We start from the raw sequence: 24,316 nt of genomic DNA, 5'->3' as shown, positions 1-24,316 counted from the left end.
GCCTTAGTGTGAAAACAGGGCTGTACCTAGAACTGATCCTTCTTACACCCTGTAAATCGATACTGTTTTAGAGGGCCCATGAGGATTCTATTACCACCTTTTTTCAAAGCCCAAATACCCCAGAGAAAGAATGGAGCACACATTAAGACAGCCAAGCAATTGCCTCCTTCTACTAAGGAAAAAGAAAAAGGGAATAGTTAGGGGTTGGTGGGAGAAATCCTGGAAGTAATCCCTCTCTCACTTGTGCTTGCATTTTCTGCTGTGCTTGTATGGCAAACGTGGGGTCTAAAAACAGTAACCCAAGTGGGTTGGTTGGCAAAAGTAAGGCAGCACTGTTGGATTATAACTCCCAGCCACAGTGGCCAACCATGAGGGATGATGGGAGTTTTCGTCCAATAAGAACTGGCAGGCCACAGTTGTGCAGCCCTGCTATAAGGCAACCCCTCATTCTTGCACTTGGCTTCCCATTTAACTTTACCGGGTTTGTCCCTGGCAAGAACGTTTAATGCTAAAGAGACAGTAGTAACCACACAGGGGGTCAGTTCCAAATGTGATTTGATTTATTCCACTTTGATGCAAAACCACAGCTTCCATTACAGCACAGAGACCAATTGGACAAAAGGTTGTGAGGTGTAGGACATGCAGGATGTGATGTAGTAACACAGAAGGACTGAGGGGGGCCTCTTTCCTTTAACCAGACGCTATGCTGTCTTCGGAGGAAAACATTTTAAATTAACTGAGGAACAGAACAGAAATGTAGCACAACCATTGCAACTTCCATGCATGCCTTCAAGTATTGCCCTTCATGGTGGGTTTGCACTCTCCAGACTTCAGTGTTTGGGTTACAACAATTCTTTGGAAGAATATCAAGTTCACACTTTTTTCTTTTTCTTTTTTTGAAGTTTCACAGAAGAGTTTAAGGCCAGAACACGTGGGGTTTGTTTTCTCCTTCATCTTCCAAATAAAGCTCTAATATGTCATCAAAACCTACATTAAGCTTCAAGCTCAAATCCCAGCCCAATTTTATGACCGCCAGAACTGAAATTCTTGCCATCAATCAGGGTTGAGAGAGTCAACTTCACACCTGGCAGAAACACAACACCACTATTAGAAAAATGCAGCAACTCACCATAAGACAGTAAGGAAAAAGAAGAAGAAGAAAGAGTCGGGCATAAAGCCCAGGCACTGTAGACAAAGGAAACCGAGTGTTCCTGCATTCAGTTACAAGTTCCTCCTTTGGGAAGGCTGTCCATCTGCTGAGCAGTCATAGGCAAGCTATTCCCCTTCAGACACACACCGGCTAGCCTACAACAGCTTCCCTCTCTTCCCACCCCAACTCCTTGGGAATTTTTGAATGGAGGAATATTCTGGAGGGCAGTGTGTGCAGGGCTGTCAAGCCCCACCCTGCAAATCTGACTCTTTCGGCTTCTGAAATTGCACACCAGGCATTACCCACACAGTTCAAAGGCTATCAATGCAATAGTTAAGAACCAGGTGGTTGTTTTTTAAACTAAAATTCTGTACCAATGTCAAAATTCCATAGGGTTGTGCATATTCTGTAGAACAGGGATTCTCAACAATAGGTCCCCAGATGTTACCAGACTTCAACTCCCATAATCCCCAGCCCCAGTGGCCCTTGGTTGGGGATTATGGGAGTTGAAGTCCAATAACATCTGGGGACCCAACGTTGAGAAACCCTGCTGTAGAACACCCTCATTTCCCCTTCATTTGCTTGTTGTGCTATCTATGAGTATGCCTCAACAGTTCTGTCTACCTGCTCTGTTCTACAGCTGAGAGATAATCATAACTAATGAAGTTAAGAGTTCAGTACATACCAGGTCGTAGGGTCTGAGTGTAACCAAGTCCAATGAGGCTGGCATTATTAACTTTGGCCTAGAACAAAATTAAACACAAAAGAATGGGATACAGACTTTTAGTTCTTTGGAAAGGAAGTATACATATAAGCTCTTTTCCCAGAAGAAAAGCCTTCCAGAATTAGATCTATACACATAAGAGATGGAGAAGACCAGTAGTGACTGTGCAGTGGTCAACAGTGGAACATTAACTACAGAACTTTAAACACCAGGAGACCTAGTTCTCACTGGGTGGTAAACCTGTGTCTGGGGCTGTACCAATTCAGACAACAAGTGGGGAATCCTAAGACTGAACACTTCATATAAACATAGAAAACCAGGCATGATCATGGAGATCAGAGAGGGCGTGCCCTCACCTCTTGCTTGTAGGCTTCTCAGAGGTATCTGGGGGGCCACTGGGAGACAAGATGCTGGACTAGATAGGCCTTGGGCCTGATCCAGCAGGGCTGTTTTTATGTGGAGAAGAGTCAGCCTAGTTTTCTCCCAGATCACATCAAGTTTTCTATGGAGAGGAAGCTTTTCTTTAATGAAGAAGCATTCCAGATGAGCACCACATCAATACAGTTCAAGTTTACTTCCTCAATGAAAGTGGATTGTCACCATTATCAAGGATGCATCACACCACACTACTATCTATCTATATATTTCTCCTGGGTGTGCCCAGGAGAAATGCGTCCCGGCAGCCCAGCTGATTGGCTGGGCTGCTGGGGCGCCTGATTGGTCCTGGCGCACCCAGGAGAACAGCGGCGGCAGCGGCCATGGCCGGGGAGCCAGGTGGGCCCGGCCGCGGATGCGAGGCGGCGGGCCTGGCCCGGCCACAGACGTGAGGCGGCGGGACTGGCTGGGCCTGGCCCGGCCACAGACGTGAGGCGGCGGGACTGGCTGGGCCTGGCCCGGCCACGGACATGAGGCGGCGGAACTGGCCGGGCTGGGCCCGGCTGCGGAAGCAAGGCAGCGGCGGCGGCGGCCGAACTCGGCCCAGCTGCGGTGGCGGCCATGGCCAGGGAGCCAGGCGGGCCTGGCCGCACCGCTGGGCCAGCCCGCAGCGGTGGGCCAGGCCGCGGCGGGCCCCAGCCCGGCCACAGATGTGAGGCGGCGGGGGCGGCCTGGCCCGCCCAACAGCAAGGTAGTGGTGGTGTGGTGGGGTGGGGGCGGCCCGGCCGCGGGCCAGGTGGCGGCGGGCCCCAGCCCACCCGACAGCGTGGTTGTGGTGTTGCGGCGGGGTGGGGGCAGCCCGGCCGCGGCACTCGGCCCGGCCGCGGCAGCGGCACTCGGATCAGCTAGTAGTTTTAATTTCACCAGAAGAAAAAAGACTCAGACTTCTCTTCAAGTAGCTTCTTCACAGGGAACACATTACAATTTTCCCTCAGAGGAGGGTTGTATCTGCAAAGGATGCTGGGTTGTCTCAACGTCCTGCTCCTAGACAGGGCCAATTAAGAGCTTTGGCTCACTGCAGGAGGGAGAGGCAATCAATCCCCTGGGACTCCAGTTCTTCGCCCTGTCTGCTCCGAACAGGTGCTGTTTTCTGGTGCTCCTCGTTATTTTTGTCTGAGCTTATTCAGGCCTGTCTCCTCTACCTTCTACTTTCCTAGCCTTTAGTATTCGGCTGAGGAAAATGACCTTTCAGGTAAGTGCCAACGATTCAACCTATCCTTTTCTTTTTCTTTTTAAGGGAACTGGTGCCTACCAAGGCTTGCCATCTCACATTGGCACACTATTTTCTCCTTCCAAGGCCCAAACCAATATCACAAGGCAAAGGGTCTTCTGAGGTTAGTGTTACTGTTCCCTCTAAGGCGAGCACACGTGCACATGCTCACAAGTTTTTGGATGTCCGCTCAGATTGAATCACGAAGGCCCCATTCTGAATGCAGGTGCGTGCACACTGCCTTGATACTGCCACCTAGAACAAAACTTATTATGCGCAGAGATGAAAAAAATTAGAGGGGCCACCGGTTAGAAAGGAGAAATTTGGTGTGCAAGTGATGCAAGACAGCAAGCCTTGGCTGGCACCAATGTACAATGCAGATAATGTGCAGCACTTGTGTGGGTACAAGGACTAACCAGGGCACAAGGGAAACAGGAAGATGTGACACAGTCCGTGCCATTCTCTCAGCAAGAAATATTCATAGCATGTTGGGAAAACAGCATCATTCTTACCGAGACAGAAGCTTTCTCATCCAGTTGATACTTGGTGGCAATACCAAACCGAGTGTTATTACTGCCAGCAGTCCAGGCAAGACTTACAGATGTTTCAACCTTGTCATTAACCTTCTGATAGATGGAGCCACCAAATTCAGTGCCATCATTCCTGCCAGGAAGAGAGCACATGAAGCGTCAGTTCTCTGCCTAAAGAAACCAGCCCCACCCCAGCTGCAAACACCTGCCTTGCTTCTCCCTCACCTTGCCTTAGTTTTCACCAATCTTACTCTAGCTCCGCAGGTTTTCTATCCCTAGGCTTCAGGGTGGCTAACAGTAGTTTTAAAGGTGATTCTGTGTAGATATCTTGCTTGCTTGCCCTGACATTTCTCTACTGTTAGAGATTCTATATGCCAAAAGCTAAATGTAGACTGATGTATGACTGGGAAAGGAAACCGGACTTTTGTGAACACTCCAAATCTCTCTTCTTGATCCAGCTGCTATTAATACAGCTTCGTATTAATAGCAGCTGGATCAGGAAGAGAGATTTCGAGTGTTCACAAAAGTCCGCTTTCCTTTCCCAGTCAAAATTATGGAGAAAGAAGCACCTTCTGATACAATGCAGCCAGACCAAACAAGTGTACAGTACTTTTGCAAACCAATCTGGGCATAGGAGTAAGCAAATGAGCAGGAAAGAAGCCTTGCCTCAGCAAAAGAAGGGGGCACCCAAACATTTAACTACCCACAACATGGCCTAAGATTATTACTGGAAGAATTGAGGGTACTTTAGCTGTGCAACAATTTTTCCTCTTTAAAGAGCTCACGAATCCCTGGCAAATTCCCAAGGTATACACACAGTCTAGCTCATTTGGGGAACAAGTGTCACAGCTGGTCAAACTTGGAAACTTTCACACAGCAGTAGCTGGTTAGGGTTACTTACCCGAATCCATCTAATCTGCTTCTTCAACTGGAAATCAAGGACCTACCAGGACTAGGGACTAAGTTACATATATAGTCTAGCCCCCCGGGCCTGAACCGATACTTACACATTCGTGTGCAGTTGGAAGTCTGTTGCCTTATATCCCAAAGCAAAGTTATTTTGTGTCAGTTTAGTCTTGGCTGTGTCAAAAGCCATCTGGTAGCCAGCAAGCCAGCCTTCATAGCCCAATACTGCCCAACCATGGATGGTTGGTCCAGAGAGATCAATGTCCACATTACAACCGATGTTTAGATACTCCCGTTTGTAGGATGCCTTCAACTTCCCACCTTTCTTCCTGAGGCCGGGAGAACAAGAACAAGCTTAATTCTTTGTGCCATCAGTATTAGGAAAATACTCTAAACTTAAATCCAGAATGCCTAGCAGAAATTTGGCAGCAAAATACTTGTTTACCATCTGATGGAATAGAGGCAGAATGCTACACCTGAACAGTTTAATGCATTCATTTAAAGATAACCTGAAGCAAATTGAGTAGATGTGATACTATGGGCACACGAAAGAACACTCTCTTGTGAGAAATGAAAAATACTCACCCTGTGTTTGGTACGAACATGGTTTCAAGGTTCATCTTCAGCCCCTCAGCCAACTGAATTGAAATAAGAAACACACTATATTGATTATCTCTATTTAAAAAATAGTGGAATACTATATTTTCCCTACTTTAATCTCGGTAGCTTAGCATTCCTTACTCTCCATGTAGCTCCCATGATTTGTGCAAACGATCAAGAACATATCACGGAGATTCTAAAGAATCACAGTTTTCAACTCTGAAGACAAGGCACAGTGCCTCTAGCTTCCCATACTCTGATTATCTGGGTCAGGGGTGTCAAAATGTGGCCTTCCAGCTGTGTTAGCCTACAGCTCCCATCATCCCTGGCTACTGGCCACCATGACTGGTGGGAGCTGAAGGCCAACAACAGCTGAAGGGCTGCAGGCCTAAGTCTTGCTTAACCTTTGGTGGCGGGTCCATAAAGCAGCCTCACTCTTTGACAGACATTCAAAGTATATTCAGAACTAGCTGATCCGATGCAGAGCATCTGCGCCCCTAGTCATCCCTGCCTCTCCTCCCCATCTTCATTTCTCCCCTCCTTCAGCCCCAATCTGTTCTCTTTTCCCCGCCCCCTTCAGCACCAGTCCGTTCTCCCCCTCCCAGTCCACTTTCCCTCCCCGCCCACTGGCCTGGCTGGCGCTACCCCTTGCTGGCCGGCATGGCTGGTGATTTCCCTCCCCACCCGCTCGCTGCCATTTTCTCACCCCGTCCTCATCTCTATCCAGGCAGCTGCTCGCAAACTCTCGCAAGAGCTGCCATGCATGGGATTAGCGACAGGTACGCCTTGGAGAAATATATATAAGGAAGAAGATACTGATATCCCCTGCCTTCAGGGGTTGAGAGAGCAGGTGACAGGGAGGTGGCATCCCATCCCTGGAATACCCTCCCCTGGCAGATCCACAAAGCACCGACTTCATTCTCCTTTAAACCACAAGTAGGCAATCTTGGCAACTGAGGCTAGGGATGATGAGAGCTGTAGTTCAGCAACAGCTGGAGAGCCAAGGTTGCCTACCCCTGATCTGGACCTTTTGAATGGGTTTTTTACCCAAGTGGTTTTACTGGAATTTTCAACTGCTCTGCTGACTCTGGTTGCTGCATCTATTGGGTATATTTCAGTTGGGTGACTTTTTCTGTTATGCATTTTATGAAAATTAGAAAAACAAATTTCATCAAAACTAGCTAGTATGCCAATTTTGCACATTGTGTCTACTGCAGACAGTTAAGATCCAGATTTCTTTTACACAAATGTTTAATTTTGCCTGTGTTAAATGCAAGATGTATTGTTCCCGGCCAAACCTCTCAATTCCCTTCCACTTCCATGTGTGATGAAGCCACGATTCCATCTCCTCTTACCTTATCCTCCAGGGACAGTTCTGTCCCCAGGGTGTTATCGGTGTTCCATTTCTGGGAGAACGTCAGTCCATAAGCCTTGAACTTGTATTTGGTCTCTAGGCTGCCTGATGCTTTGCCTGTGTCTGTATTGGAGGAGCCCATAGTGATAAATTCCTGAAAACACACCATATTTGGATTAAAATGCAAATATTCAGATTTTTAGTATGTAAAGCAAGCTTAACTCCACGAACATATTTTACAATCCCCCCGCACACAATGCACACACTTATTCACACAAGCACCTGGCTTCCCTCATCCCACCAAAGTGCCTTTTTCTTTCTGAGATCTGGATCTTTTATGATGCAGCACCAGATGCTTTATATAGACTGTTCCAAGAGACTAGTCACTAAACCCAAATCCAACCAGCAGGGAGTTCATGAAAGAACTCTTACTAAAGAATTCAACAGGCAAAAGAAAAGTCCTCTAACCTCAGACTAACTGGTATTTTCTTCACAAGTGCTGCATGACTTATAAGCCTCATAGCTAGAACGCCTTGAAGAGTTAGGAAAGGGCCTCTAGAAACATTTCCAATCCATTTGAAGACAGGAAGCCCAAAAGGACACACCAAGGCAGCAAACCTTTATCCTCCAATGCGGGGCTGCCGCAATCATACCTAAAGTAGTTTAGAGTACCAAAAGGGCACACAGCTGGGGGTGCCAAACCCCTCGCCCTCCAACCTCTGCCCTTAACCATCGCCTTGCAATCCTTCCCTCCACAGCGGGGACAAATGTCCCTGGAGAAAAGGGCAGCAGAAGGAAAGACGGCAAGCAAGGGAGGGCACCGTGCCTCCTTTGGCACGGAGAAGCACATTCCCACTCCAAGATGCAGTGGAGGCAGGCCTGCATATGAAGACACGAACTTGTTGCTGGCACGTGCTGTTTCAGCCTTCGACTTGAATGCCCAAGCTAGTGGCTCCTCGCCCAGAGAGAGTACATGCAGAGCTTCCCTATTAACTTCCAATGGAGAAGCCCCACCACCGCATAAATCTAGCTGACCACACGGTCTCCACTGAGGTTTGGGGAAGCTGCACATCAACACACCCAGGAAGCTCCAGATGATCGACAAAGAGTAAAGCACAGAAGATAATCGTCATTGTTTGGGCAAAGCCTCACGCAATTTAGGTCCTGGGTACCTAAAAGAATGTCTGCTCCCACATCAACGGGCCAGGCACCAAGATGGTCTTCAGAGGCTCTCCTCCAGCAGACCCCACCCTCCAGGCTGAGGCAGGTGGTGATGACTAGGAGGGGCCTTTCGGTTGTGGCACCCTGTCTGGAGAATTCTCCCCCTGGCAGCTCAGCTGCTGTCCTCCTCATTCTCCCAGCCCTTTTAAGGTTATAATTGTGCCACTATTTTAATAGCTGTTTTAACACTGTTGTGATTGTTTTGTTTTTATTTATAAATGGCCGTGAGAAATTTGTTGAAAGGCAGGATATAACTCTAGTATACAATAGTCTAGCAAGGTAGTCCACAAAAGTTACAAGCCTACAAAAATTCTTCCTAAGCCACTTGTCTACAATAGTCATTTAGGACTGGAGGGAAGGAGAACCCACACTGCTTTTCATTAGGTATGTGCACAAACCAGTACGGAGGTCCGGCAGCGGCAGGGTTACCTTTAAGGAGTGGAGAGGGTGCTCATCCCCCCACACGTTTCCCTCACTGGTGCTGTTGTGAAAACCACTGGCATGGGGCGGCAGCATTCCTCCTTGCCACCCTGGCCAGCGTTGGATTGGAAGTGGCCAGTCACGCACGTGCACCGGCCACTTCTGGTCTGACGCTGGCCAAGGCAGCAAGGAGATATGCTACCGCCCTGTGCCAGCAGTTTTCACAACAGCGCCAGCGAGGGAAACATGGGGGGGGGGGATGAGCACCCTCCCCACTCCTTAAAGGTAACCCCGCCACCGCCAGACCTGCAGACTGGTTTGTGCACATCCCTAGTTTTCATGGCCACCCAGAAGCAATTCCTACCTGCCACAGGCAACCAGACAAATAGCCATTTATAAACCTGATTGTTTGCTACCCTTTAATCTAAAATTAGATAGTGAGTCTATGGGCAGGGCCTTTAAGTTATTTTTATACAGTACTTTATCTGTAGGCTAGTGTAATGTTGCCTTCGTGCTGCACAGTTTAAAGACACAAGCAGCAGCTTACAATTCAAGACACACAAAAAGAGAAGCAATAGAGAATAAGAAACGGGGAAGGAAATGGATTCACCTACAAAAGCAACTTACTGTAACTTAACAAAGATGGGGCATCTCTGAACGGTTAGAAACACACACTTTAAACAGTAACAAATTATTGAGAAATATTTCATCTTTAAAAGAACAAACTGGGCCCAAGGGAGAAGAAACTTATTTCTCAACTTTTATCCTTTGCTAGACATAAAGAGAAAGCATCTTGCTGTCACAAGATCGGACCAGGAGAAAGGATTTTCCTAGCAGCTGGAACAAGATCTCCTTCCGAGTGTAGGAAGTAGATGTGCACACAACATGTGTTACTATTCATCTTACAAGAGAAAGGGGGGGGGGAGGGAGAGAGAGGGAGGGAGGGAGGAGTGACTGGATCGCTGCAACACCTTCTATGTCTGAGTGCGAAGCTTCGCTTAGCTGAGCTAATCGAGGCCACTCCCCAAATCCTGCTTCTTGGCTGACATTTCAGCTCACCACATTCAGCTGGGGACACTTCGTTACTCAAAGCTTCTGTGACATCTGACAGAGAGGAAAGGGAAAATACCCAAGCAATAGAGGCGGCTTCTGCCCTGGCATACAAGAAGCAGGCTCAGAGTAATCAGAGCACAACATACGATCCAGGTTCTGCAGTAAAAGTAGGCAAACTGCGTAATTTGCAAAAAACACCCTATATTTTATGCAACAATTCCGACAGAAGCAAAGCGGTCAAGAGCAAGGCAGCCATAGCACAGAAGTAACACAACACAGAAGACTTGGGAAGAGCCAGAGAGGGCACTGAAGCACCACACCTCCTTCACAAGGCCCCCCTGTGAACCCTAAATTGGACCTTTATAGCAGGGGCAGGCAACCTTGGCTCTCCGGATATTAATTGAACTACAACTCCCATCACCCCAGCCACAGTTTATTATTTGTTGTAGGTCAACATCTGGAGCACCAAGGCTGCCTACCCCTGCTTTATAAGATACTGCCCATAGATTTTCAAGCTTCTCAACAGCCACGGAGACCAGGAACTTAAAAATCACCCCCATGGACAAGATATGAGCCAGCGTGGTGTAGTGGTTAGTGTGCTGGACTAGGACCAGGGAGACCCGAGTTCACATCCCCATTCAGCCATGAGACTAGCTGGGTGACTCTGGGCCAGTCACTTCTCTCTCAGCCTAGCCTACTTCACAGGGTTGTTGTGAAAGAGAAACTCAAGTATGTAGTACACTGCTCTGGGCTCCTTGGAGGAAGAGCAGGATATAAATGTAATAATAATAATAATAATATTCTCAGGAAGTCAAATTCCATGCTGTACAGTACGGGTGCACATACAGGGCCCTGCCAAAGGACAGATACAAACTGCTGGAAAACTGACTGGCCTTACTAGACCCCACTTTTAGTGCCCAGGTTTAGCACCAGAGTGTATCTGAGCATTTGCAGAGGTCCCCCACCACCTCCATGTGTGGCATGAGGGTTTCCCAACACCTCTATGTCTAATCACAAGCACTAACTCCTAAATCTGCAATTACTGAAAATAGCTCATACCTGACCAGAAGCGGCTGTTTTAAGAACTGCACGGCTGCCTCCCATTATTTCATAGGCAATTAACATACAAATGCTGCCATGTAACAGGAATTACATGCACCAATGATTCTTGTCTGGTTCCCAGTTTTGTTTAATCCCTAGAACACAAGTGTCAAGCTATGGCTCCCCAGCTGTTGTTGGCCTACAACTCCCATCATTCCTGGCTACTGGGGATGCTGGGAGCTGTAGGCCACCCTGATCTAGAATGAGTTAGCAGAATGAGTTAACTGTGTAGCCAAGTACACAGACCTTAAGGAAAGGCATACAAGAGAGCAAATACACATAGTATTCTTACCAGCTGAACAAGCATCCAGAACAGTGTTGCATGGAAAAGGGAGAAGACATGTTAGGAGGTAACATCTTTAATCGAGTAGAAAGGGATGATCGAGCCAAATTTCTATATTGCCACTTCTGTTGGCAACGTCAAATCATTCAAACTTGACTGACAGCTCAACACCCCTTCACATAATCAGGTTTCTCCAATAATGGTCATTAATGGATGACCATTAAAGTCATCCTGAACACGGTAGACAAGTGGGACAGTTCTTTTTTAACCAGCTAAAAGTCTTTCCAGTTTACTAACTGCTGGTCTATGCAACATCAAGCCAAGCATCAAAGCCCCAAACTAAAACTGCATGGAGGCCAGGATGGGTGCTACCTTTGGGGAGAAGCAGAAGTTGTGAAAGGTAAAACATGCCGTTGGCTACTTCAGCGCTAGAGAGCAATTACTTGTGCAGAGACAACTCGAAGTGTTCATTACTTACCGCTCCAGAGGCTGCCTTAGTCTTCAACTCTAACTTGACCATGCCAAACCCTGAAATTGACAAGATACAGATTTCTTATTCACTCCACAAAAGATGAAAACAAAAAAAGGTGGAAATGTGATTACATGCAATTGGGCGAGGGTTGGGTGGGTGGGTGTCAGAGTAGATCTTGTTCTATGAATCACTTAAAAGGTGCCCAAAGATTTTGGCTGTCTTGGCAGACACAACCAAATTGCCTGGTTTCTGTGAACCTACCATGCACCTGACTTGGGGATGGCTCAAGGTCATCTCCCTCATGCTGAGCTTCAGACGTATCTCATGTGCCCCCAAAGCACCCCACAAGATCAAGGATTCCTGACCCCCTTCCAAGCTCAGGAGGAGGGCTGGTCCGTGCATATGGTTCCTCTGTCATGCTGCACTTTGGAAGCACTTGAGTGCTTCTACAGTACAATGCAGGGGAAATACCAGCTTTCTTTCTCAGTTCAGAGTTTGGGAAAAGGAGACGTGTTTGTACAGCTCTCTCCCAAGGCTGAGTTAATGTGTGGAACCCTGTTTTCAAAGCCCACAAATTATCAGTATGATCTTTCTGATTCCTAACGTATCTCCAGCTTTAAAACAGCATGGGAAACTAAGTCCCTCCTTCCGCTTCAGGAGTTACGGACAAAGCTGGATGAGCAGCAGGCCAGAAGGTGAATGACAGAAGACTGAAATGTTACTACATTCACTCAAACATCTGAGGAATAGTGTGTTTTTTCTGCCCCTGCTAGTGATATTTTTAGCAAGTGTCACAGCCAGTTCTAAAGGTAAAGTGATCCATCAAGTCGATTTCAACTCCTGACACCCACAGAGCCCTGTGGTTTTCTTTTGGTAGAAATACTACAACAACAACAAATATTTATATACCGCTCTTCAAGCAAAGTTCTCAAAGTGGTTTACATAGAAAAATAAATGACACGTATATAAGATGGTGCCCTGTCCCCAGAGGGCTCACAATCTAAAAGAGAAACATAGACACCAGCAACAGCCACTAGAAGGATGATGTGCTGGGGTTGGAGAGGGCTAGTTGCTCTCCCCCTGCTAAATAAAAAGAGAAATGCCACTTTAAAAGATCTCTTTGCTCAGTTAGCACAGGATTTTTACTTTTGATGCTGTATCTGGATTCTATCTATTGTTTGATGCTGGGATCTGATTTGAGGGCTTGCTAGCAGAAAAGGAATATATTTTCAATTACAAAAATATGCATTAAGGGAAGGAATTGAAGCCACCTATCCCACAGATCTCTTCAGGATGCAGAGTGAACAAAGAAGAACTAGGGCATGGGATGCAAAAAGCATGCAAAGTAGCAGGAACACCAGGAGCTTTCGGAAGGCTGACTCCCAAACAGGAGAAAGTGGGGACCAAGCCAAAGCTGCCTGCAGGATTGCTGCCAAGCCTAAAGAGCCTGTTTTGCCTTTAGAAAGTTAGCCTGGATATTGCAGCAGTTCCCACCCAGGATCCTGGGTCAAAACAAATGGAAATAAATATTCCACTTCTGTAGGTATTATCTTTTCTTTTTTAAATTTTTATTTGCAATATTCACATAACATAGAACAGTAACATAATAACACAGTACATTTAACAATCATATTTTCCAAATACCACAAGAAAATCCAAAATCAGATCTAGTACTGTTAATATAATAAACATAATCTGCCCAAATATGGTGGAACTGTGATTCTATTCTCACAGCCTGCATTAATCTAATCTTCAGTGATCTTTTCTAAGAGAGCAACTGACCACACCTTATTATACCACTGCTCAATTGTTAATTGATCCAAATATTTCCATTGTTGAACAATTGGTGTTTTCACTGCCAAGATTAAAAAAGTTACAAGTATCTTATTTTTTAACTTGGCATTATTTCCTACAAATATATGTAATAACCCTAATCCTGGAGAACACTCCACATTTTGTCTCATTATAGTTCTTATTTCTCCAAATATTTTTTGCCAAAAACATACCATCTTTTCACAAGACCAACACATGTGATAAAATGTTTCCTTTTGCTTACATCCCTTCTGTAGGTATTATCAGAACAACACAAACCCAATACAAAATAGTTTCTTCAAATCATAGATCTGATTTTTTGGAGTTGTATTTGCCACTGATTTCTGCTGTCAATTTCTATCTATTTTTTCACAACCCTTGAAGTCCAGAAATAGATCTTTTAAAGCAGAAGCTGGAATTCTCAGTAAAGAAACAAGCCTGCAGATTCCACTACTTACCATATCCTTTGTTGAATACATCCCTGGCGGATTTACCCAGGTCACAGTAAGCTGGTGGGATAGCCATGGGGTCTGGAAGAAGAAACATTACAATAAAGATTTGGAAATAACTGAAGTACTCCCCCACAGATATGAACGCTATTCTTAAATATCAAGAAACTAACCACCTGAGATGCTGCATTATGAAGAATCAAGAAGGCCTATTTAGACTTTCCGGAATAATGGTTTTCAGGGGGTGGCGGGGGAAGCCAATCCAAAATATGGTGAGCCAATATCCCCAAAGTGGAATTAGATTTCAACAACATACCTTTTCAAAGTCACATGTCAAAGAGACATGTTTCTGCCACTTGTGTACTGTTCCACCAATAACAGAATGCCTCCTTTGTGACAAGAGCTTCCAATTGACTATAAAAGCCTTTGATTCCAATTATCTTGGCTCTTTCTCCAAAGGAAAAATAAATTCCAGTTCTGTGAGAAACTACAAGTCTGTGTACAGCAAAGTTGAACTTGAGCAATGGTGCTCAGTTGCCTTATTACTTTGAAAAGTAGCTTTATGGTGGTATTCCAAGTTCAACACACTGGACCTTTTCTCTGTTTTAAAGCAATACATTCAGTGGTAAAAACAAGATTGGCTGCTGACTCGCTAATGCCAAAATCCTTGACTCTCTTTGGTATGGAAGAGAAACTTAGCTCTACAGTAGCTTTCTTGCTACCTTCAAGTTTCTCTATTGTTAACCCCTGCTAACTTGGCAAAGAGGCACTTTTTAACATGGTGATTCTCTTTATTGAGCAGGGGGAGAGTAACTGGCCCTCTCCACCCCCAGCACAGTACCTCCAGTGACTCTTGCTGGTGTCTCTCTTGTGTTACTTTTTAGATTGTGTGAGCCCTTTGGGGACAGGGATCCATCTTATTTATTTCCTATTTCTCTATGTAAAACGCCCTGAGCCATTTTTGGAAGGGCGGTATAAAAATCAAATTAAGTAAGTAAGTGTTGTTGGGTTTTCTCGGAAAGCCTGGAAGGGATTGTTCTGACCTTGACTCGACAAGAACTCTATTCTTGCTGCATGCAGCTTCTAACTTCACGTCTCAAAAGATAGCACCAGTCAAACACAAAACAGCTTTGCATGTCTCTGACATGCAGGATATTAGCAAACCAGTTCTGTGTGGCTGGATAGCTTACCCCTTGGCCAGTTTACACACTGCCTTAGAACACTTACAGTTTCCTTTTAAATATCTGAACATCCATAAGAATACATATACCTGAGGGTTTAGACGGACCGCAGAACATGGTTGCAGACTTCTTTTATGACAACTTAGCTCCTAAATCATTTATTTCTCAACGTGAACCTACAGAAGAACTCTCCTCTAAGCTCTTTTATATACACCTGTCAAATACAGGGGGGAAATGCATGCATTATTAGAGATTAAATACACTACTTGCAGTAAAGAATCTACCTCAAAAACAAAAGAGCTAGTATTCTAATCAACATGTACTATACATTTTTAAAAAATGAAACCAATAGCAATTTTTTTCAGAGTTATCTGACATGGATCCCAGATCAGATTTCTTAAACTAGCAGTTAGATCATTTTTCAAAACTACACACATTGTGGCAATTTTATGCAATGGCAAAAAGGGGTGGTCTTAGATTGGGGAGACCTGGGTTCAAATTCCCATTCAGCCAGAGCCCACTGGGTGACTTTGGGCCATTCTTGTAAGGATATATGGGGGACAGGACACCACACACACCACCATCAGATGGAAGAAAGGTGGAGTAATCAAATCATCTGGGACTGCGTTTTTTAAGAAGTGGGCCCAGTAACTTTTTTCTAAGCCTGATACTGTCTGCCTACTTGCAAGTCTCACTGAGTTCAACGCAACTAATAAATTTTGTATAGGATTCCAGCCTCAGACTCCAGCCTTATGCTTTCTAGTGACAACCATGTTCAAAAATACTGCTCTCTGAACTATAAGCTTCCTTGGAGTTCAACACTAGCGCACACACAGATGGCATGGCACCTAGACAAATTCGGGAATTGTCTTGAGCTAATTGCACAAGGAGAAGGAAGGGCAAAATCACATGCTGTGTTTAAGAAGTTAATTCTATTTAATATACATGTGTGTGCATACACACACGTGTGTGTTTTGAACATTTTAACAAAGAAAGTTGATTTTCTGTACTGAGAACAGCAAATGACTCAATTGTTCTCTTACATCAACTATGAAACATACAGGAGGATACAGGCTTACTAAAGCACATGAAGAGGCCTTCAATCTTTTTACAAGGGATGGAAAGCAGTGTTGCCTCTAACAGGGATTCCCAGATGTTGTTGACTACAACTCCCAGCATCCCCAGCTGCAGCTGCCTTTGGCTATCCATTCGGAATTCAGCCACTCAATCCCTAACCCTGTTCTGCAGCCTGCCCCGTATTCAGGCAAGCAGGTCAAAAAGTAGAAATCCAACCTAAGCCTTACCATTCTCTGCATCTCATGCGTTCAACATTACGATTGTTTCAAGAGTATCACATTACTTACTTATTTATTCATTCATTCATACGTAAACCATTTTGGGAACTTTTGTTGAAAAACAGTATATAAATATTTGTCGTATTCATCGTGGCATATCACTAGCTAAGAGGAGAAACATTCTAGGAGTGGCCCTGACAGTAGAATGACCTTCAGCCTACTATACTAAGTGACTATGCTATACTGCTGCCCAAGCAAGCCCTTTGGGTGACTGAAAGCAGGACAGGAGGAAAAGAAATGCCTAAACTGTCCTTCTTTGAGAGTATAAATATGTCAAATAGGAGCCAGCAATCAGTCTCACTTTCTCTGAGTGAGAAAGAGTCTGACTGACTCTCGGCTGTTCTTAATAATCCATAGGACTCCTGTTGGTGTACTTTTGTAGTGTGCAAACATCATTTTAGCCCAGATTAACGCAACATGTTCAAAATAACTCCTTTTTCCTATCTCCACTCACAAACTGCCCCAGTGAAAGATCCCTGCCTTCTCTATGTCATCAGGACACAGAATATTGCACTTTGGGAATACTGAGGACAAGAAACTAGAAGAATTTCCGCTGTTGTGGGGCTTTTAGTGACAGATGAAGTTGTTAAAGGGCGATACTAGATACGAGGCGATGACCACAGGATCCAACGTCCACGGGCCTCCTAATCATGAGAGGAATCAACTAGCAAAAATGAAGAGGGCAGGGGAGACTGTACACCAATCGCGCTTTGAGGCTACACCTGGCTTAATCCTGCTAAACCTGGCCATGTGGATCAAGGTCATCAGCCCAATCCTGACTTGCAAACAAGAGGCCCAATAGGAGAAGTTCTCAGCCTGCCCGTCCTGACTTCCAGCTGAACTGCCACAGGCTAAGCTGGCTGTGTATGTGCCAGCACTACACCCCAGAACACAGATCCGGTTTTTGTAATCCAGAGTTGCAATCAAGACATTCAGCTCAGGAATCAACCCATGCCAAGTTCTGGGCAGGGCATCAGCATGTACACAACTGGTTCAGCGTGTATCAAACTGCGGCTATGAGGAACCTAAAGGTGAATACATGTGCCATAACAACCTCCCATACAATAGCCTCTAATATACCAATAGACTGAAGGTGGGGTGGGTCAGGACGAACCCAATTTGTCTCCCTCCTCACACCCAACTCCCCTGTTAGCTTGGCAGCACCTAGCGTTTGCTATAACCACAGACACATCTCCATGCATGTCATCAACCGGGGATAACATTTCGAAGGGACATGGGCACACCTGAGCTTTCTGAAGGAATCCAAAGCATCAGGGGTGGGGGAGAATCAGAAGAGTCCCTACCCTTCCATTCCAAGTAGCAGCTTCCTCAGAGTTGCTCTGCACTGGTCACAATCCATGACAATGGAGAAGGGGGCCAAAAAAATCTTGTGCGTGTATGCAGGAGAGGGTACATGCATAACTGTTCCAGCCCCAAGGAGCAAAACCACCTAATGGCGCAGCGGGGAAATAACTTGACTAGCAAACCAGAAGTTGCCAGTTCGAATTCCTGTTGGTATGTTTCCCAGACTCACGAGGTTGTGGAAAGGCATCATACTGCACGAGAGATGGCAATGGTAAACTCCTCCTGTATTCTACCAAAGACAACCACAGGGCTCTGTGCTCGCCACGAGTCGACAGCGACTCAACAGCACACTTTACCTTTACAAAGAGCAAAAACAAAAAGGCATCTATCTATCTATCTATCTATCTATCTATCTAAGTAATTGGGGCAATACCTATTTTACTCCATGCATACAAGCCCCCTGAATGGCGAGCACAAAATTCCAGAAGCTGTTACAGGACTTTCCCCGGGAATGGGAGAAAGTACCATACAAGCACCATAGCAAAAAATCAGCAGCATAAAATGTAGTAACACTTTTTGCTTTTACACAGTTGGATTCCCAGTTGCCAAGATACCAAGGTGTCCTGGCTGTGCACACATCATTTTCCTATGTAGACTGTGACAAACCTGCTGACTTCACAAGCCTTCTGTGACTCTACAGGTCTCCCACCTAGACTATAAAGCAACCGACTGCTGCATGCCAGTGCCATATCGCTTTCAGTCTCTTAAATCTAGGTGTGTGAGGGTTGGCTACTACTATGATGGGCATTTTGTGGATGCTTTCATTCATTCCTCACATTCATGACAACTTAGATTTCAAAACCAGGGGTTAATCTTACAGGACTGACCCTTAATTTGGTTTAAGCTCTGCTCTCCTCCATCACCTTATTTATAAATCACCACCCATAAGCACAGCACACACAACCAGAAGCCAGCCTCTTGTCTCCAAGGGCTCATTGTCAAAACTTGTTTAGTTTAGAAAGATCTTGGTTCAAATCTCCGTTCAGTCACAAAGCTCATTGTATGACCTTGAGCCAGTCACTCACTCTCAATCTAACCTACCTCAGGAGCTGTGGAGGACAAAAGTGAGCCAATCTACACATAGGCTGCCTTGGAAAAAGGGAGGAACTGATGTGACATTACTGTATTATGAATCTCTGCCCTCTCACCCAGAGCAGTCATGCCCTTTAAAAGTGAGTGCAGGCTAGTTTAATTTGTTTGCCACTTGCTGACTTGGAGCACAAGCGAGACACCCAGCAGGTACAAACAAGCATCGCCTTAACAAGACCAACTTGAACGTTCTCTCCACAGCAATTAGGAAAAACATAACTGTAGCTCGGGGCAAAGCAGCTATTTAACACACATAAGGTCCTAGGTTCAATCCTCAGCATCTCCAGATAGAAAAATTGCTGCCTGAAGCCCTGGAGAGCTGCTGCCAGTCAGAGTAGGTAATACTGAGCTAGATGGACCAGTAGTCTGACTCAGTATAAGGCAGCTTCCTATATTTCTAGGGCTGTGAAATTATCACCTCCTGGAGTGGGGGTTAGGTCACAGAGGACTCACATGCCCTAGGGGTGGGGATTTCCAAGAACATAAGCAGAGCCAGGGTTTCCACTGATCTCTTGACCTTAGGGTCATTCATCATCCTATGTTTCTAAGAGAGAGAAGGCCTGCATGTTCTTTCAGCAAGAAATCCAGTGACCATGTGCAAATTGCCTCTCACTGGGGCACAAAAAGCTCACCTAACAGTCAAACTGTGCCCGGAGAGAGTTCACATACCCAGTGGCTAAGAGACCTACAATCAAGGAGTCCCAGGTGCAAATCTCACCTCCACAAGCGCTCATTTGGGGGCCTTAGCCAAACCCCCCTCTCTCAGCTTCAACCCTCCTGCTGAGATATGGGGAGAGCAATACTTACCTGGTTGTTGTAAGGCATACAACAAAATAACACCAAGTGCTCTGAATACTCAAAAGTGCTATTACAATGCTGATTACTATTGTACAGCCTCTGGAGAGAATCACAGCCCTGGCTTTGCAGTTACTGGTGCCCCCACAGACCCCCCCATCCCGCCTCACCCTCCCCTGGAAGTCTCTGTGACAGCATCCTTTACAGCACTCTCATGCTGGGTGGCAATGGCTTGGACTGGGTTTAGTGGGAAGGGGCTGGAGGGACAAGAAGTCCTCGAGGTGGGGGGGGGGACCTAGAGGGTTAAGAAGTCCAGAACTCTTGGCAACCGCCCCGAGTACTTGTGTTTTGGGCGGTATAAAATATGTCAAATAAATAAATAAATAAGTCCTCGACCAGGGGCTGGGGTGGGGCTGGCGGGACAAGAAGTCTTCGGGGCGGGGGGGGTAGACGAAGCCTAGTGGGGGGGCGCTCCTGGGCCCAGGAGGAGGAGGCCCACCCCAAGGGCCCCCCGCCCGGCTCTCCCTCGCCCCTCCCTCAGGCCGCCCCGCGCGAGGGAAGGAGCGAGGGGGCGGCGGCCCGTTCCCCCTGGCGGGGGAGGAGGCCCGGCCCGGCCGGTTTCCCCCTCCCTCCTTCCAGCCGCCTCCCTCGCCTCCCGACACCGCACCTCAAGGCCGCCGCTTCCTCGTCGCCAAGCTGAAGGTCTCGCCTCCTCGGAGTCCACGCACTGCGCAGGCGTAACGCCCAAGGCCCGACAAGGACCCTAGAGCGCAGGCGCGTCACTCGCCCTTGCTTTCTCCCCAGTCTCTGTCTCTCTCTCCCGCCTCGCCTCACGCCACTGCGCAGGCGCACTTGCGCTTCCCTGCCTTGTCGGAATCTGTGGGAAAGGATTCCTTTGACGCCGCCCGGGGCGCGTGCATAACGTTTTGAGGACAGTTTAAGAGTCGTTATTTCCGACTGTCTGTTTCTTTCAGCAGTTGGAAAAAAAAGATAATAGGGCGCAGAGGTTCTAAACCTTACTTAGGAAGCTGCCTTGTACTATGAACTAACGGAGTCGAACATTGTCTACACTGACGGGCAGCAGCTACAGTACTACTTGTATGTCTGCTCTGACTGGCAGCAGCTCCACAAGGTTTCAGGCACGCGCCTCTCCCAGTCCTACCTGGAAATGTTGCCAGAGTGAACCTGGGACCTTCTGTATGCAAAGCAGATGCTCTTCCACTGAGCCACGGTCCTTGGATTCCCATGTTACAACACCCCTATAAAGTAAGTACCCTGATTCCCATGTTGTCAGTAGCAGTGGCTGGCCAGATTCTGTACCTTCTGTTGTCTTATGTCTTTTGCTGCAAATGGATTTGGTTTGATTCATGCATCTGATCCTAGATTTTGTTTTACATGGCTTTGCATCGATGTCCTGTTTTACAGGTTGTATTTGCTCTGCTCTCTTCATTTTTATTATTTAATTTTTTAATGCTGCTCCATGGCTGTTTTAATTGCTTCTGTATATCAATGTTTTTTAACTGTCGTAGACTGCCTTGAGCCTTATTAGGAAAAGAAAGGAGGGATAAACGTTTACGAGGGGAAATAATGGCATTGTGGCATTTGTAACATCCTCTTGTTCATCATTTTTCTGTCGTCAGGGATTAACATTCTTTTTGTGTTTATCAGCTACCAATTGTACCAGACATGCTTGGACTGAGGGTCTGTCTTGTGACTGCCAGCCATGCGTTCTGATGTGCCTGCAATCCCAAATATCCAGTCTCTGTACCCCTGGGATACAGAACATCCAGCTGATATTATGCATCCAAGTATTAGGGTGTTTGAACTTTGAATGTTTGGTGAATCTCATATCTATTTCCAATCTATTTCCAACAGAGCTAGAAATGTTATTATCCTTATCGACACATAATCGGAACACCAATGGGCAGGCTAACCTGCAGATGTGTCTGTTGAAACAAAATACCACTCAGGAAACAGGAGAGAGAAAATAAACTTTGCACATAAAGCAATATCCAAGTTACAGCAGGGACTCCTGTTTTTGTTGCTAACTTTTGTGTTTCTCCCCCCCCCCACCATGCTCAACCACAGGCTTAAGTCACACCAGGGATTTGCAGGTCCATTCTTATAACTCTGCTAAAAGGCAAATTAGAAAGGGGCTCTGAGGCAGCAGGGCAAAAGGAGGGATGCATGCAGCCGTCATGCACCCTGTGTTGGCCATTTGGTGTGGGGGCAGGGGAGACACTGCCATAATTTGTCAAATCAAAATTGGGGTTCTAATGCCACACAAGTGCACGTATTAGCAGAGACACGTGCAGTTCATCTGTATGTCCTCCACACTAAAACAGAGATGCCAAACTCAATCTCACTTCTGCAACTGGTGTATATTATTAGAATTGAACAAAATGGACATTTAGTTCAGTATTCCTCATTGTAAGCCCTGGAGGCCAGTGGTGGCCCCCATCAACCCTAATTGTGACTCCTCGACATTGTTTATTAGACCTGCGTGAAGCTTCTGCCAAAGTTGAGTTCTCTCCACAGTCCCCCTGGCACCACACAGAGGACCATTCTCACCCTACAGTGCTGTGCCCAGCACAGGGCAAGGAGTTTGTGTGTGCGCGCACTCCTTTACATTGCCTTCAAGACCTGATTGGGTATTGCCCAGAAACACCTGACTGGCCATTGTGAAGCAAAATTAGGAGCACAGCTGTTTTATACCAAGTCAGGCCAGGGGCCCATCTAGATCATTACTGCCTACACTGACTGGCAGCAGCTCTCCAGACAGGAATCCATCCCAGCCCTACTTGGGGAGGAGAGCTGGTCTTTTGGTAGCAAGCATGACTTGTCCCCATAGCTAAGCAGGGTCCACCCTGGTTGCATATGAAGGGGAGACTAGAAGTGTGAGCACTGTAAGAGATTCCCCTCAGGAGATGGAGCCGCTCTGGGAAGAGCAGAAGGTTCCAAGTTCCCTCCCTGGCAGCATCTCCAAGATAGGGCTGAGAGAGATTCCTGCCTACAACCTTGAAGAAGCTGCTGCCAGTCTGTGAAGACAATACTGAGCTAGATAGACCAGTGGTCTGCCTTAGTATATGGCAGCTTCCTATGTTCCTATGAGATGCTGTGCCAGGAAATTTCTGCATGCTTTACCACTTACAGCTTCTCCTAAAACTGGCCCAGATAGACCTTTAGTCTGGTGGTAGCTGAGCTCTTCTTACAGTTTTGTGGCTGCAGCTCAGGTTCAAGCCACTCAGCCACCTTCTTTGAATACAGTACCTTTCTGTCTTCTGAGACTTCAGCAAACATTGCCTGTACCCTTTTGAGCAGTTTTGCAGTCATAAGGCTAGAACCCACCCCCCTTTCTTTTTTAATGAAAGGGGTGGTTCTCAGGATGCTGAATTATGCACACACCTACACACTGTGCACTTTTTCTGCACTCTTGCAAAATCTCAGCATACACACAGCCCTGCCTATATATTGCAGAATTCCAGTATATTGCAACCCAGCCTGCAAACTGCTTTAGAGACTGGTTCATTGTGCTTTTACTTCCTTCAGGAAAATGTTTACCCCACTTTTCCCAGAGACTCACAGTAATGTATAATAAATACTGTACTATTATTGGGGGTGGGGATAAAGCATTTCCATTTTGTGTGTGTATAATACGCAGCTTGATCCCATGTGTTTACTTCATTTTCATCCTACTTTCCAGTAGGCTTATGAGATCACCCAGCATTCCATGTGTATGTCCATCCCACATCAACTTCACAACGCCTGGACCAATATGAACCAGATTACACATAGTTATAGGACATCTGAACAACATAGTTTGTGATGTCATCTACTCCAATTCAAAATGGTAGGCATATAAACCTTTGAGGTGCAAGTGGGCTAATTTGTGAACTGCCTAACCGATTTGAACCAAATTAGGTACAGTTGTAGTGAGTGACACTCAGGGACACCTCAATGGCATTGTTTGTGAGGATGTCATCCACCCCAAGGAACATTTGAGGTGCCAAATTCAAACCAAGCTTAGTCCAGTTGTAAGGATAGTGAAAGGGAAGTTGGCAGACTAGTTCTTACTAGAACTTGTCTTGTTACCCACTTCCCTAGGTTTGCAGTGCCCTAAAAACAAGCATTTCTTTATTTTTAACAGGAGGAGAGCTGGCCTTATGGTATTACAAACATGAATTGTCCCTTTTGCTAAGCAAGGTCTACCCTGGTTGCATTTGAATGGGAGACTAGAAGTGTGAGCACTGTGAGCTATTCCTCTTAGGGGATGGAGCCACTCTGGGAGGAGCATCTAGGTTCCAATTTCCCTCCCTGGCAGCATCTCCAAGATAGGGCTGAGAGAGACTCCTGCCTGCAACCTTGGAGAAGCTGCTGCCAGTCTGGGTAGACAATACTGAGGTAGATGGACCAGTGGTAGATGGACTCAGTATAAGGCAGCTGAGGTAGATGGACTCAGTATAAGGCAGCTTCCCATATTCCTAACACTCCTTCCTTTTAGCACCAGGGGGCAGTGCAATAGCCCTCTTTAAAATCAGGACCAGAGGGCCCTGCAGAGCTGATTAAAAGAACCCAAATTTTCAGAGCAATCTTGAACCCAGGGCAATTTAACCAAGATGGCTACCTAACAGGATTGCCCTGAAAATCTGGGTGCAGGGGTGAGGATAGGCTTGCTGATCCCTATTAGCTTTTTCGCCAGATTACTGCAATTGTGAGAACCCATCCAATGTTTTCTGTGGTATATGATGTGGTCTTAACCGCGGGTCCCTAGCTGACTACAACTCCCATCATCCTAAACCACAATAGGCAGG

General features: G+C 46.2%; 1 protein-coding gene across 3 annotated transcripts; it reads right to left on the bottom strand.

Annotated features, from left to right (window-relative positions):
• Positions 1–538: 538 nt before the first annotated feature.
• Positions 539–20,328, bottom strand: VDAC3 (voltage dependent anion channel 3). 3 transcript variants are annotated; one of them, XM_053269157.1, is made up of 10 exons: positions 20,173–20,328; positions 14,991–15,115; positions 13,730–13,801; positions 11,466–11,515; positions 6,911–7,063; positions 5,541–5,593; positions 5,057–5,284; positions 4,032–4,182; positions 1,836–1,893; positions 539–1,084 (listed from the first exon to the last, which is right to left on the bottom strand). In XM_053269157.1, the coding sequence occupies exons 2-10, from the start codon at positions 15,016–15,018 to the stop codon at positions 993–995; spliced, it is 885 nt and encodes a 294-aa protein (XP_053125132.1). In that variant the 5' UTR covers positions 15,019–15,115; positions 20,173–20,328; the 3' UTR covers positions 539–992. The 3 variants fall into 3 exon arrangements, with proteins under 3 accessions (XP_053125132.1, XP_053125133.1, XP_053125134.1); XM_053269158.1 differs by lacking the exon at positions 20,173–20,328 and adding an exon at positions 19,518–19,542; XM_053269159.1 differs by lacking the exon at positions 14,991–15,115 and having other exon boundaries at positions 20,173–20,319.
• Between the last annotated feature and the right edge of the window lie 3,988 nt (positions 20,329–24,316).

The sequence above is a fragment of the Hemicordylus capensis genome, chromosome 8, assembly GCF_027244095.1.
Source record: "Hemicordylus capensis ecotype Gifberg chromosome 8, rHemCap1.1.pri, whole genome shotgun sequence".
In the NCBI taxonomy this organism is placed as follows: domain Eukaryota; kingdom Metazoa; phylum Chordata; class Lepidosauria; order Squamata; family Cordylidae; genus Hemicordylus; species Hemicordylus capensis.
The sequence above is the reverse complement of the archived record's forward strand: the minus strand, read 5'-3'. Positions and strand labels throughout refer to the sequence as shown.